This window comes from Drosophila persimilis, unplaced genomic scaffold (genome assembly GCF_003286085.1).
Source record: "Drosophila persimilis strain 14011-0111.01,24,50 unplaced genomic scaffold, DperRS2 tig00000000-arrow-pilon, whole genome shotgun sequence".
NCBI classification, from domain to species: Eukaryota; Metazoa; Arthropoda; class Insecta; order Diptera; family Drosophilidae; genus Drosophila; species Drosophila persimilis.
In genome coordinates this window covers 9,536,595-9,551,586 of record NW_020825288.1, presented here as the reverse complement: position 1 = coordinate 9,551,586, position 14,992 = coordinate 9,536,595, and the positions used below count along the sequence as shown (strand labels likewise).

The window sequence follows — 14,992 nt, the reverse complement described above, 5'->3', positions numbered from 1 at the left end:
CACCACACAACACCATCCCTACTGTTGAAGAAGCCCCAACCAGGCAGTAATAAGTGTCAAGCCGTTCCCCGTCGGCCCTTTGCAATCACAATTTATGCTGGCCAAAGCACTTCAAAGAGCTGACGCCACAATAATAAACCATTGCACAGCCCCGAGGCGCAGCAAGTAGAGCGTCAGAGACAACAACCAACCAGAGAAATCGGAATTCAAGCAGCACAGCAGCCCAGTGCAGCTCGGTAAAGTTGCTTTAAAGAAAGCCTCTACTGACGGGATATTGAATCCGGTGAGCCTGGAGTTTTCGCTACTGTCAGCTGGCCGAAAATAGCTGGCCTTCAAGCGAGTTGGGGCAGCCACGACAGCATTGAGTCGCGTCTTTCTCCGCTTGCGCATTGTAAAAGTTTTCCTCTTTCTATACATACCCCGTGCTCGTGGAGTAGAAGGGTATATTGTTTGAGTAGATTGTTCTTCAAATAAGCTACCCAAGACAAGCCCAAAGGACTATATGCATGTTTCTGTACTTTTAATACAAATACATCCTGTAGGAGAATGTAGATGTAAGTTTGGTTTGGTATAAAGAAAATCTGATCAGGGTATCTTATTGTCGGAATATTGACTTTCGTATTCTGTTCCATGCTTTCTTTTTGGTGTTTTTTCCTTTTTTATTTGAGTTTTCACTTACCTTGTGCTTAAGTGTTTCTTCTACCAGGCCATTTGCCATTTGTTTCGTTTTTGGCGGCGCAACATTCTCTGTCGATGTGAAAACTTTGAGCCAAAGGTGGGTGAAATTGGGGAGCCGAAGCAGAGGCAGGGCGACCGAGCATGCGGGCTACTTTTATGATTATTGCTTTCCTGCCTGCTCAACCTCGCCAGGAAAGTATCTCGTATCTGTGCGCCTGAGCCTATGCCCATGCCAATGGCATACTTAGGCCTTAATGTTAATTTTAAGCATTTTCAACCATAAGCTTTTGATTTAAAGCAGCCACAAGGCCAGGCCATTCCATCCGAGCAGTCTTGCTGGCGTGCTGCCATCCCAGGACATGGACATGGACGCGGACATGCAGATGGTTGTGCTGTGCTGTGCTATTGCAACCCCGGCCAGGGCAACTGCAGCTGTTCTCTCCGGCTCTCTGGAAGTGCACTTCACTTTGTCTAATTGTAAAATAAATAAATGAGATAAGAACGGAAAGTGGCAGGGGCGTGTAAAAAATTCAAAGGAAATGAAAAATTGTGCACGAGTTGCGTCCTCCCTGGCCAACCGCACACAGTTACACACGGATGTGGTTGGAGATGCGGCTGCGGATGCTTATGCTCCCATGACTCCAGTGGGGCAGAGTGTGCTCCCTAAGCGCACGGCAAGTGGGTGTCTGTGGGGAGGACTGTCGAAAATAATAAATCAAAGTGACACATTGAAAATGTAAAGATCGCGCCCTGGCTTCCCGATGGGCGCATGCATCTCTGGGAGTTTTGCACCTGGCTGAGACAAAGAAAGTGGAGCTTTCAATTTCCACGCGCCTCAACGGCAAGACTGACGTTTGAAATACACAAGACGCTGCTGACTGGCAGGCAGACCCAAGGAGTGAGTAACACAAGAGGGATGCAGTCTCAGTCTTTGTGGAAGCCACCCTTTCGTCATTGTCAGACAGCCCGACAAACCCGACGAAGTTGTTTAAGTACTTTGCGGAGAGAATAGCTGGCTGTCGCAATTTAGATAAATTTTAATTTTAATAAAGTGTTTGCTCTGCACTTCTGGCCCACTTGAGCGGATACTCTGCGCATTATGAATTAATTATCGCAGTCCGCCGCCGGCTTTGGTTTGGACCGTGCCGGGAGCCGGCGAGGCTTGGGCGGCACGGCGTAGTAGAGCTCGCCCACTTGTCCTATGGTCTTGCATGCCATGCCCTCCTTGAGGGCCTCTCGTATGATCTTGTAGCAGACTTCGGCGGGAAAGCTGGTCTTGGTGGCAACAAAGGCACCCAGTTCCTGCAAGGAGGTGGCCTGGGAACTCTCCCGGAGCCCAGCTAGGATGAGTTCGAGGGGACTATTGATGCTGCGATCGTAGTAGATGAGAGCCATGCCGGAATTGTGTGATTCTGATAAAATAAACGTAAATTTTGTGCTGTCAACTGAAAGGAAAATCCATAAGCGCTTTTCAATATCAAATTTCGCTGGCAAAGCCATCTTCTCGACTTGAGCCTGTGGCCATCTTTGGGGAATCAGAAATCACTTGCTTCCCACACGCTGGTGCCACACGAAGCGTTAAGTTACTCATGAGATTTTTTTCTTTTTTTTGTGCCCCAGAGCAACAGTTTCTCACCCCTTTCGCCCTCGCACACATGCCTGCATCCAGACGTTGCCTGTCAAATTAATGCCGCTCTTTATGCGCCCCGTGGCGCCTCGCTGTGTGCTTTGCTCAGCTTTTTTGGGTCCACATTTATCGACTCCGTTTAAATTAAAATTAAAGCAGCTGGCTGTTGGGGTTTTACTGGCTACTGGCTACCGGCTACTGCCTGGCGATTTACCGACTCAATAACACATCGGCTGCCAGGCCAAAAAGTTCAAAAGGCGGTCAAAACTTTTCCGTTTCTTTCATTCTTTCTTTTCCATTGCAAACAATTTGAATGAGGCGCGCAAATTGAATAAAAGACCATTGCCACAGATCAAGCTGAAAAACTGCTGGCTGTGATAAAATCATCAGCTTTCATCCTCATTCCACGATTTCCTTTTTCTCATTCTGCAAGTTTTTTATAGTCATCCGTCCAGTCTACGTGGACCGAGCAGGATTGGATTGGTAAGTCAAGGCGTGGGGGAAGCTGCAAATAAATTTTTATTGCACGAACGAATTCAATAAAATGGGCAGCAGAGGAATGACGGCCAAAGGGAGGGATAATAGAACTAGAAGCGAAATAGGGAGAGATGCTCGCTACTTAATTAAATAATTCCGTTTTTGTTGGGATATAAAGACATTAAAAGATATATATATGGTATGAGAGCGACCAAAGGATACTTTAAAAATTGTTGTATTCAAGTGACTCTTACCATACTACCATAATACGAAGTCAAGTTCAACATTTTACAGTCATTTCCGAACAAAATATCATTAGAGTTATTCATGCAGATACCATATAAATGTAATTTATCTCATTTTAAAATATGTATTAGCTACATTTTATTTATTGTATTCGAACTGGCAGAGTTTCGTATCGGTTGGATAACCGTTTGGTGCTGATTACCGGCAATTATCCAATCAGCCACGTACGAGCTCATTTCGCACTGCCGTTTCTGACCGGAATATTCATATCCAACTCCATATCCAGCGTACATACATTAAACGCAATTTATGTAAATTGTGTGCCGTCATTTGCACTAAGCTAAAAATGGTACAGTGCCGTCCAGTCCAGCCCGACTAGGGTCAGTAAAAGGGGCGTGACCGGAGTGGGCATTACATTAAATCAAATTTGAATGCATTGAGCAGTCTGTGTGTCCGGCAAACACAATAGATGCAATAGAAAGAGGTTGGGGAGGGGGGTGGAGCCTGTGTGTGCGTTCGAATTGAATTTAATTTTATGCATTTGCAGTATCAACGCATAAATTATGATAAAAGGCATAAAATATGTATAGTGGTGGAGAGTGAGCCAAAGCGGAAGTCCAAGTAAATTATGTTGATGGCCGAGTGGAGAGGAGAGCGGGCCTCGAGAGAGGTCAGAGCCCATTCACGACTCACTAAATTTATGCAGCAACAATGGCAAAGATCACCCCGACACAGATGCTCACTGAATTAACCAGCGCAAATATTTATGGCCCTCTGAAAGGCGAAAAGAAGAGCAGGTTACGTAAATGTTTGTCACCTGCCACCTGTTCACAGTTTTCGTATGCGAAATATACATGGAGAAGGATGCAGGCGGGCAGCCAGGCAGGCGCAAGGGAGATCGAGATGGCAGAAAGCAGCTAATCCGACTGAGCGCCAATTGGGGACACATGTCCTGGCAGGGTCCTTTAGTTGCTGAAGCTGCAGCTTCCTCCCCTTTTGCCTTTGAAACTCATTTGGGGCAAAGGCAAAGCTGACAAGTCCCGGGCGGACACGACTTAGCCAGAGTAGACTGCTAATTGAACAGACGGTCATCTGGTGGGGCACAGGACATGCCAGCAGAGCATTCCTTTAGTATTCGTTCTTTTATTAATATGTCCCCAGCCGGCTGTCCTCGACTACACAGAAATAAAGCACAGGATGGCTGGGAAGGCACAGCGACAAGCGAAATGCAAACTAATTGAAAACACTTCAAAGGACATCAATATCAAAAGCATAGACAGCGACTCAGACCGAAGGGTACAGATGGAGATGGAGGAAGACCGAGATACAGAGAAATGGAGACAACCCGTCTTTCAGCCATCTAGCAGATGTCAAACGAACAAATCGAAAAATTGTCTAAGGTCCGCAGAATGTACCAAAAAAAGGAAAGAAGGAAAATGCACAGGGAAAGCATGGAATCCTCAAACGCTTGCCCTCGGTTCCGATTGGCCACAGACTCAGACACAATCAAATCAGAGCTATGCCAAAATTAAAAATATTTTCGCATTCTCCCAAATAAGTATATCCTTCAATCGAGGCACTTTTCCGCAGCAGTTTCCCTCGAGTCAACTAAGGTCCAGCTATGGAGCAGCATACTCGTCTGATATTCAGCTTTTGCGCAAACGAATCGGTCCGGTCGGAGACTTGTAGTTTCAGTTTCAGGTAGTGGCCGGGCCGTGCTGGCCGCCCCATGCAACAATAAGTGGATAAAATCCTTTTCATTTTCCCACAGTGTGTCCGGCTTGCTACAAAATCAATTTACAACGGAAGCTTACTTACATAACCCCCCCGAGACACATAATCCTGTTTATACGAGTATGTGCAGATGATTCGAGCCGACCCTCTCTCTTGCCCAGCTCCGGTCCTTTCCAACCCAATCGCCACTGAATATTGGAGCTGTCGCAGGCCGGGTCTCTGTTTTCCTTGGGCATTTCACAAAATATCACAGGTAACTGTCTAAGGACAATGTCATCACATCCTTCGGTTCAACTTTGTCGTTGCTGTGGTCGGAACTTTTGCATATCGGTCACATTGTCCTCTGGGGCAGCACGTGTCTTCCTCTATCCGTATCTTTCTCCAACCCCACCCCCGTTCTATTCATGGCGTGTGTGTGCGTAAAGGCTCCGATTGCACTTTATAATACGGTTATGCCTCCAGGCATTTATTTGCCTTAGTTAGATTTTGTTTGTTGGGAAAATTTCATAAATATTTACTTGCTGCCAGCTGCAGTTTCTGCTATTGTTCACGTACTCTTACTGCTATTCTCTTAGTACTGGACCGAATAAAAACCCAATTTGTCCGTGTGCACGAGGGAGTGTATTGAAAGCTGATATTGTTATGCGTTACGACATTTAATTACGAGTCCCCAACATGGCTGATGGCCATCGTTGCGTATGCGTGATTTGTTCAACCTTTCAACAGCGATTTGCCGGATATGCAGAGAGCAGAAATTAATGCTTACATATTACATGCTATCTTTTCTTATTAGGTCAAACTAGATTCCAGCTTGAATGCATTGTTACTGTTCGTGAGAGTGCTTCATAATCCTCTGCTGAATATTCAATTTGAATTAATACCTTACGATTGATTTAGTTTCATGAATTGAAACTTAAGTCGCACAGAAAGGTGCTTTGACAATCTCGAAAGCTGACATTTATTCAAAAAGCCCCGAAGTGAGGCTTTTAATAAACGAGTATGTACTTATTTGGGTCGATACGGACTGACAGGGAAAACTAAATTGAACATTTCCCCAAACTGCTAAGAGTAAATTTAAAATTCTGCACATTAGTCCGGGCACCATTAGATAAGTACGGAAAGACATCTTAATGCAAAAAAATATGAAATCAATGCATTTTGAAAAGCTCTCGAAAGACGAAGATTAGGAAGTGTACTCCTATGGGCTGTCGGCGACAGAACTTTTATGGCTTATCAGAAGTTAAGTGCTGGCGAACAGAAATATCATTAAATGTTAAATAAATTGAGAGCCGGCAGAAGTGCATTTCAAATGCAAATAAACGTAGTGCAACGAGTAACTCTGATTCAAGCTGCAATGTAAAACTGATGGCAAAGTAAACTGTGGCTCATACTCGTACCCCTGCTCGTGCTCGTAAGTTTCCCCTATTAACTGAGCCAGAACTTGAATATGCAAAATGATTATGTCTACGCCAACGGCGACTCACAGACTCGCAGACTCACAGACTGACTGGCTGACTCTCTGACTGGCTGAAGTAGATTAAAGACACCAAAAGCCACTCAAAGTCAACTGAATGGGATGCGAGAGAGACGGAGTGGAGTAAAGTTGGATGGGCACTCGAAAGTTTTTTTAAAGTTTTGTGCAACAATGAGATCCTTATTCTGCTCCTACTGCACCTTTATCCTGCTTCTGCAGTCAAAGTTGGCTGGCTGGCAACATTGCGCCAATTCAATTGATTTGCTTCTGAAGTGCAATGCGTTTTTGAGCGCTGTGCAAATAAAACTAATGCAATGTGTGCCCCGAAAACTTGGTTAAGTGATTGCCCACTCCCACTCCTTCTCCCTCTCCCTTTCTCTCCCCATGCTGCTTATAAAATTGAATGGATATTTTTTCTTTAATTAAACTGATTGGTATTTCGGATTCTGGCTAACCAGTTGGGTGTTTGCTGTTTGGTTTTTTTGGTAACTGGATTCCATCTCCTTGCTCAGCTTTAAACTCGCAAGCTGAGACTAGCCAGATGAGGGAGGTCTAGAATTTATTAGCCTCCGTTTTTCCAACACATTTTTATTGGCATTTTCCGTTTGCGTAACAAGTTTTGGCTAATTTATTACAATCGACGCATCGTAAATTGCGAAAACGAGTCGTTTCCTCATTCCTCATTCCTCATCCCTCTCCATATCCGTGTCCGTGTCCGTGTCTGTGTCCCTACTCAGTCCATGTCCGTGTTCGGCTGCTGTTTTCGAGCAATGAGCATGTTAATGCTGAAATTTATGCTCAGCAAACAACTCACGAATTTCATTTATTTTCCAAGGCGCTCAAGAGCGCTGTCCAGACAGTTTTCAACTTGGCTCCTGCATAATCCTGCTTAATTAGCTCCAATTGTCACTGTCATAAAGCGCATCCTCCAGAGACACTGAAGAGGCCAATTTGCAAATAAGTCAGTCAGCTTGGCAGGTGCTCGCCTACGCACCAAACTCTGACTAATTTTCTCAGCTCATTGGCAAATTAATTAGCTGTCAATTTGGTGAAAAGTTTACCTCACTGGCTGGGCAGCGGTTGCCCAAGTTTAATTGCGTTTTTGTGCTCGAAGTGTTGGGACCTTTCAGGCTCATTATGGGAAACTTTGGGGAGTTTTATTTGAACTGACAACGAGTCGGAAGCCCACATACCGAACAGCCGGCACATGAATCAAACCGTAGAACTAACAAGAGCCGAAAACAAACGCAAAAACACAACCCCCTGCCATGCTAACGAGTTCCTAAAGAGACGACAATGTCGATGGCGGCATTCGAGTTTATTCAAGCGTTATGAAATCTTGAAAAGCGAACAATTTTATTTGTCTTCCACCCTGCAGGAGCAGCGGGACCTTCATCCAACCACAAGGACACTCCGTATGTGGGAAGGTGTTTGGTTTTACAAATCGTTGCGATGTGGGAATAAAACATCTGTCATCATGGGGTAACATATAGCACATAGCTACAGAGCAGGGCATGGGATTATGTCCCAGGGTGTTGAACATAAAAAAACAGAACAAAATCGTATGGTTGTTCTCTCTTTTAAAAGTTTAATTTTATATAAGATATCGATAATAGGACTATGGGATACCCGAAGCTCATAATTAATTAGTATAAACTTAGGTTATCAGGTAGATCTCTAAACTCTAATAGAAGACGATTCTGCACATACCATACGTGCAAGTGGTAGAAAAATAAATTTTCTTCTTTCTGTTGTATATTTCACACCAATACGATATGCCCTGATACCTACAACGTACACCGAGTGTAAATTTAAAGGTAAACTAGAAGAGAAGTATTTATGAACAGCTGAATCAGAGGTCTCGAGAGAAAGAAAACTTTCAGAAACAGTTGCTCCACTTGAGAAAGATTTTTCAATTAAACTTTACCCTGTCGGCACACTCCATCTTCACCTGTAGCATGGGTGGTGGTGGAAGGTGAACCTACTTAAGTGCTGCGTCTCGCATAAATATGCACATACAAATGCTGGTTCTTGCTGGATACTCCTACTAGTACCCCTACTCCTACTCGTCTATAAACGTATTTACGACACGTGCTAACTTTGATTGTCTTTGCCAGTGGGCCATGGATACCCATGGGTGTGCATGGCTAGTATATGTACTTCTATATAGATTCTGTCAATGCTGACTGGCGGCAACTATCTCACGTTTTGTTCTTGGTGATAAATCAGACGCCCTTGCAGTCAGTCGGGGCCGACTTGGCCTTCTTCTTCTGGCCAACTTAAGTAACGCAATCAGCGAGAGTGCTTTTTCCAATTTTTCCTGGGCTGATGCTGGCTGTCCCTGTCGCTGTCCTTGCTATTACCTTATTTCGCTCTCTCTTTCCGTTTCGCTTTTGTGGAAGTAACAGAATTGCATTTAAATAAAGCACAAATCCAATCCATTGACCAGCTGAAGGCAAATTGAGTTATTTAATTTGCCCGGCAATTATACAAGCTGGCTCTGAGGCTGGTCCGAACAATGAGCTGCAAATTGGTTCGTTGCATAACGCTTTTGTTCCGTCATATAATAATAATGGCAATCATAGCCATCAGCCAACTTGCTGATGCGCTTTTGTTCATTAGTGCTTTAGAACCCAACGAAAAATTCGATGTACATACATATAGAACGCGTTGCCGGAGTACATCGAAGAAGTGCAAAATCCAGGCTGCTCTCAATTGAATGTTGCATAAATAATGGCAACGAATTCTCGCCGCCTTCCACAGCCAGCCACTTCCTCTCTGGCGACAACATCCGCTACAAAATCGCAAGTGTGCATTTCCGTTTGTTGCATATGGCTAAAAGCATATCACTCCTCAATTGACAATAAGAAATGAAATTTGCTGACAGCACATACATGGGGAGTGCGGGGCCACAGAGCCCCATTTGCAATGCCATCAAAAATGTATGAATTTGTTGATTTGACGGAAGCAAATATTTGGAAAGCGGATGTGTGTGTATGTGTTGTCGTCCTGCAGCCGCCGCCAGCCAGAGCATCTGGAAAATGTATTTTCTATGGCTTTGCAAGACGCAAACATTCGACGTGCATAAAGCAATCGATTGCACTGCCTCGGGGAACTACGGCTACCCCGCTCATTGATCATCGGTTGGCCGGGCCCCCAGGGGACAAACCAATTTCTTCTCCCTATCTCGCATGCAATTAGTTTATGCTGGCAACGGCGCCGCCTTCACAGCATTACTACCATTACCCTCCAAAGGCATTAGTGTTTGCATATGAGCGTTATCGCCGCCCCGTAGCGTAGCCAAAAATTGTATGCACAGTTCGATGGTTCTGCCCCTGCAGGCAAATGCAATTTTGGATGAGGCGCGTGCCTAATCTTTAATGTGACATGTTCCAATCGAACATTAAACCCATATGTTCACGATGAGACAGAGCCGAAAAATCCAAAAACATTGTAAAAAAAAAAGGAAAGAAAGAAAAACGTTACAGTGAAAGATATCGTCGTTGTAGTTGTATGCGCTGGTGCCGCCGATGCATCCGCCTAATGAGGCTAATGTAGAGTCATGTGTGTGCGAGCACGAGTGTATCTACGTGTTTGTGTGTGGGTCGGTAACTGTGTCCGAATGAGTGTGCTGTGTGTGTGTGTGACTGTGTGCGGGGCACGCATGCAGACACTCTAAAAATGGCTGCCTGCATGCTGCTCAACTAAGCATATCGACGTCAATAAATCATCCAATAATGCGCTGATGCTGATGCAGTGCAGGGCGCAAATGGCGCTGGTTGTTGGTGCTGCTGGTGGCTGTCGGTGGATGGTTGGATGCTGTATGCTGTATGCTGCTTGCTGCATTCTGGATGCTGGGACCATGTCTTTTGCCATTTCCGGAGTTACATACGATACGCCGCCTCTGTTCCTGCCTCTCGCTCCTCGCTGAGTGCTTTTTAACTTGATGCTGTGGCGGAGCCTGTGACTGTGGCTAAGGCTGATGCCGATGCTGATGCTGATGCTCAGACTGGTTGCTTCGAAGCACTTATGTTTGCAGATTGTCAGCATAAAATGCAAGCGAAGAGAGCATTTCACAGATTGAATTTTATTCGGCTGCGGTTATTGCAGCCATTACGAGTGCTGTGCCCCATGCGCTGCACTGCGTCGCGCGGGGTCGAGTGCATGCATCAATTTACTAGATGAAGCTTATGTGCTGCGATGGCAGACTTGCCACGATTCCGCTCTCGCACTGCAAAGTGCCTGCCATTTGTTCGGATAAATTTCGCTGGCGTCAATGTTGTTTTCCCAGCACACATAGACACATGCCACATGCCACCATCCTTTCAGCTTCAACCTCCTACACGCACCAAGCACCACCCGCCCGCCACTGGCAAAGTTCATTAAGTTTCATTTGTTTTTTGCTATGCGCGGGGCATGCGAACGCCCAACTACTTAACAACTTATCTTCGCCCTGCCACCCACACTGCATCCTGGAGCGCTTCGAGTGCGCCGCGCTGGGGTGGCAGTGGCAGCTAATCATTTTATCGTTAACGCCCCATTGCATCAACTTGCGTGGGGCGCGCCGCTCTTGGCCCGCTTTGCTTAGTCGTGTGAAAAATAGTTTCGTCATGCCAGACCGACTGACAATCTTCATAGATTTGATAAAATTGCTGCTGATGTTGCTATTGCGCTGGCAGCATTAATGCGATTTTAATGCTCTGATTTGATTGAAGCCAATTGACAGTTTGCCTTCGTGCCCCAGCATCCTGCTTCCCGCCTTGCGCTTCCTGATGGCAAGCGAAAGAAAACGGTGTTATCATTAATGGCACAGCCATAAGGTACTATAGGCATAGCAAGACACGCCGCTTTTAAAGCTAATATTGGGATTTACTTTATGTGAACTTTATGAGTTTAAAGCTGACTAAAATTTATATTTTTCACGGTATTTAAATCGTGGAAAATATACAATACAACCATTGTTACCGATTTCCATCCCTTTATTAAGCCCTGCCACTCAATCTTTTCCAGTTGTCTACGCAATTTGTGCAGATTGACACCTGTGCTCCGGCACCCGGCCTCTTGCCTATGGTGTCCTGATGCTCCTGCCAGCAGAACGTTTAATTAGACTAATTAAAACCTGACAACGAACAGTGCATTAATAAGCTGCAGTCTGCAAGTGCAACCTGCAATGCGGTAACCGCACATCAATTCATGCAAATCAGAGCCACGTCTTACGCAGCCTGGACTTCAATGCAACTGTGCACAACGTCTTTGATTTGAAGGCACAAATTGTCAATATTATACTGGATGGTGTGGTCTATTCTGTCCTGGCCTGGCCTGGCCTGGCGTGGCGTGGAGACAGCTAGCCTCGTCCTTGTCATGTAATTAACGCCATAATTGTCCTTCAGCGTATGACTCCCTCTCGAGTAATTCTTTTTAATTTGACATGCAAATAATGCCTGAGTAATTACATGCATATTTTATGCAAATTATTAGCATGCATGGCCAATGAGTGCCCTCCAAAGGAAATTATAATCATTCCCTGAATGAGGATGCTTCTGATTCGAAGGTTGCTGCAAGAGGCTTTGTACATTTTACACAAAGAGTTTCTGCTTTTAAAAATATTGCGACTCGTTTCAATTTCTTAGAATTTGCATTTCTGCCTTTGACAATACTTTTTTCTGTTGTATTTCTCTTGCTGTTGTTCTGTCGCTCTGTCGTTCTGTGCGTTGACTATTGACATGGGACTGTGTCCAGCATTGGCTAGGAGGAGGCAGTCCAAGTCCCATCCGTCCGGCAGGGTAAGTAGCCAGTGCCCGAGAGAGTCCTGGGCCGGCTGTGAATTTCCGTTTCCGGTGGCATGCGACACTCTTTGCAAGAGCACTCAAGCGCAAAAAGTGCCTTTCAACTTATTTTCCTGCTTCTATTTCGCCGTCTTCGGCGTCCTGCTGCGTCTTGTCTTCCGATGGCTCTGCGAGTGTCCCCTTTGTCTCGTGTTTTTTCTGATTAGATTTTTATTCTCATGAATTTTCATTTCCGTTCCTGAATTTTTTATTCGTATACGTACGTCCGGCGATTCATCAGTGCTCGTTGAATTCCTCGGAGTCGTGTCGATAAACAAAAAGCAAAAAGCAAAGAGCAAAGTAAATAAATAACAACTCTTCGGCCATTCTGCAATTGAAAATATATCTGTATCTGTTGTGTATCTGTATCTGTAAGCGTTTCTATATCTGTATCTGCGTCTCTGTGTGTATCCGTATCCTTAGCAGGCTCTCCGTTTGTTATCCGTATTCCCCGACGTGCGACTTAATGCACATTTCAAATTACCGGGCAGTTGTTGACCTGATTACAGATCAGCTCCCTCCGGCGCTACTCAGCCCACATTGGACCACAATCCCCTTCCCTTTGCCTTGTTTCCGTAACTATCTATTCATTTAGCGCCGCTTTAATTAAACCGGACGGATTTTTTCCCTTGCACTGTTGCGATAATGATTTTGTGGGCAATATTATAATAATATTGATTATGTAAACGCCAAAGGGAGAGAGTGGACTGGACTGGGGGTGTGCCAGGAATTTACTACACCAATCCCTACTGGGCACAATGTTTATTGAACCGAAATTAATTAGTGATTTTAAAGGGCAAGGTAAAAGCATAGTTTGTCATGCAACAGACATATTTATGGCCACGAGGGGTACGAACGGAAAAGGTGGATAAGATAGTATTTAATTTACAAGTTTAATCAAATTATGTTATCATTAAGTTTTTTGTTCCATTGAAGTTGGAATAAAACTAAAATGTGACAGTTATGATATTTAACCTCATATATAAATTTAGTTAGATTTACTTACGCGCTCGTTCCACCGATTCATTATACATTCATAAATGATTTCAATTTGAATTTTTCCATGTAGTCGTACACTCAATTGGCTGTGATTCCAGTTGAATTGGTTTCTGCATACCCCGGGCAATTGAGACGACAACCCGATACGACATCGTCGACAGCATCGATGACAACTGCACACAAGACCAAAGAACCCCCATGGAACTGGGAACTGGTAACAGGGAGGCGATCAACGTTGAATGAGCAAAAACAAAAGCCTGTGTAGGGGACTGAAAAGGTTTTGGCATAAAGGAAAAAGTTTGGCTAAACAAAAAAAGCTGGAACAAATTACAAAGTCTTCGTTCGGGGTGGACGAGCGTTCTGTCCAAGCGTGAAGATACCCCAGAAAGGGGAACCTTTCCCAAACAAACATCCCGTAAGACCATTGCGTGAAGAAAGTCAAAGCTAGGAGGAACGATTTAATTCCATTGAATGCTTAGCCGAGGACTAAGCGCCTGCAACAAAGGCTTTTGTGTTAAATAGTTGAACGGTGCAAGGAATTATCATGAATCCAACACCTCACATGTTGCACATGAATTGTGCTGTGGAATGGAGGGGTGGAGGAAGGGATGATAAACCTGTGATAATTCAAATAATCATGGAGCTGGTCTTGCAGACAGTCAGCCACATAGCAGCATCCGGCATTCGCACTCGTATCCGCATCCTGCCAGTGAGCCAAAGGCAGAGCCAGCCAGTCAGACAGGCAATGCAAAAGCACTTTATTTAAGTGAGTCCCACATGAATTGCACTTGGCTGTGCGTCTGGCTGTCTCTATGTCTCTCTGGCCGTCTGGCTGTCTGCCTGTCCGCCTGTCCGCCTGTCCGCTGGGCTGGCTGTCTGTCTCCCCTGACTGTTTGTATTTGTAACACTTCTTTGCATTTTTTATGCTCTGTCTTTATAAAGCATGCACCCACACCCACCCAGTCAGCCCTTTGGTGAGGCGGCAGCTACCAGCCCCAGTATCAAGTGCCTTTGGCAGCAGCTGTTTGGCATTTCTGTGGCGGTGGATGTGGCTACTGAATGTGGATCGAGGATGTGGCTGTGGCTTTGGCTTCTGATTCAGCTCCGACCTCGACTATGGCGGTCCGCGCCTGCTCATTATGTTAAGTTAGCGCCTCCTTTGCATTTCCCTTTGCCTGTGCTGCTGCTGCTGTTTGCTTGGACCCAACGCTTTCACGGCTTAAAGCGATTGCTTTTGCACTAAAGTTATACTCGTAGCCGGAGAGCACATCAAATATGGTCGAATCAAGTCAGATTTATAGCCACACATTCGCTTATGTCGAAAACATTTTACAATTTCTTTCAGTCATAAATCATAAGGATGTCAACGACCAGGCAGAGGCCAAGAAAGTCCCTGTCATTTTATGTATTAAAACGTAGCAGCAATTTATAGCTAGAAGCACTTGCAATGCGAATGGAACTAAAGCCATTTACCTTTAGTAATTTGAGAATTTTAATTAAAGGCACTGGCCGGGCAGCAGGCAACTGCATTTCAATCTACGACCTCGGATGGGAGCTAACGCACCCAGAGACACAGTGGGGCGCCATGTGCAAATGCATCAAAGGACATTTGCATTTGGCCGGCATTTGGAGATAATGTCCTACGTAGAGGAGGCCAACCGAACTGGACTATCTCTGGCATATATGGCCAGGGCAAGTGCTGGGACGAGGACGTTATTAAATGCAAGTGCATCAGGCGCAGGGCCGGGGACAGGGACAGGGCCAGGGCCAGGGCTGTGGTTGCCTAACGTCCTGCTGGCTGTCCTGTCCTGCATGTGCTTGTGTGTGTCCTGTGCGGGGGTGTGGCGGTGTAGGGATGGGTGGGCTGCTTCCTGTGTGCATTACAACTACATTGGAACAAGTGTGCTGCTTGTACTACTAACCTCTTGCAAT

The 14,992-nt window shown here is 45.2% G+C and overlaps 1 protein-coding gene across 1 annotated transcript; it reads right to left on the bottom strand.

The window, feature by feature from the left end:
- Positions 1 to 1,697: 1,697 nt before the first annotated feature.
- On the bottom strand, positions 1,698 to 2,084 carry LOC6587534. Its single transcript, XM_002013043.2, has one exon. The coding sequence runs from the start codon at positions 2,071 to 2,073 to the stop codon at positions 1,783 to 1,785; it is 291 nt and encodes a 96-aa protein (XP_002013079.1). The 5' UTR covers positions 2,074 to 2,084; the 3' UTR covers positions 1,698 to 1,782.
- Between the last annotated feature and the right edge of the window lie 12,908 nt (positions 2,085 to 14,992).

What these genes read in the sequence shown, in the direction of transcription:
- LOC6587534 (XM_002013043.2), bottom strand. Translation starts at nt 2,073, where the DNA reads ATGGCTCTCATCTACTACGATCGCAGCATCAATAGTCCCCTCGAACTC.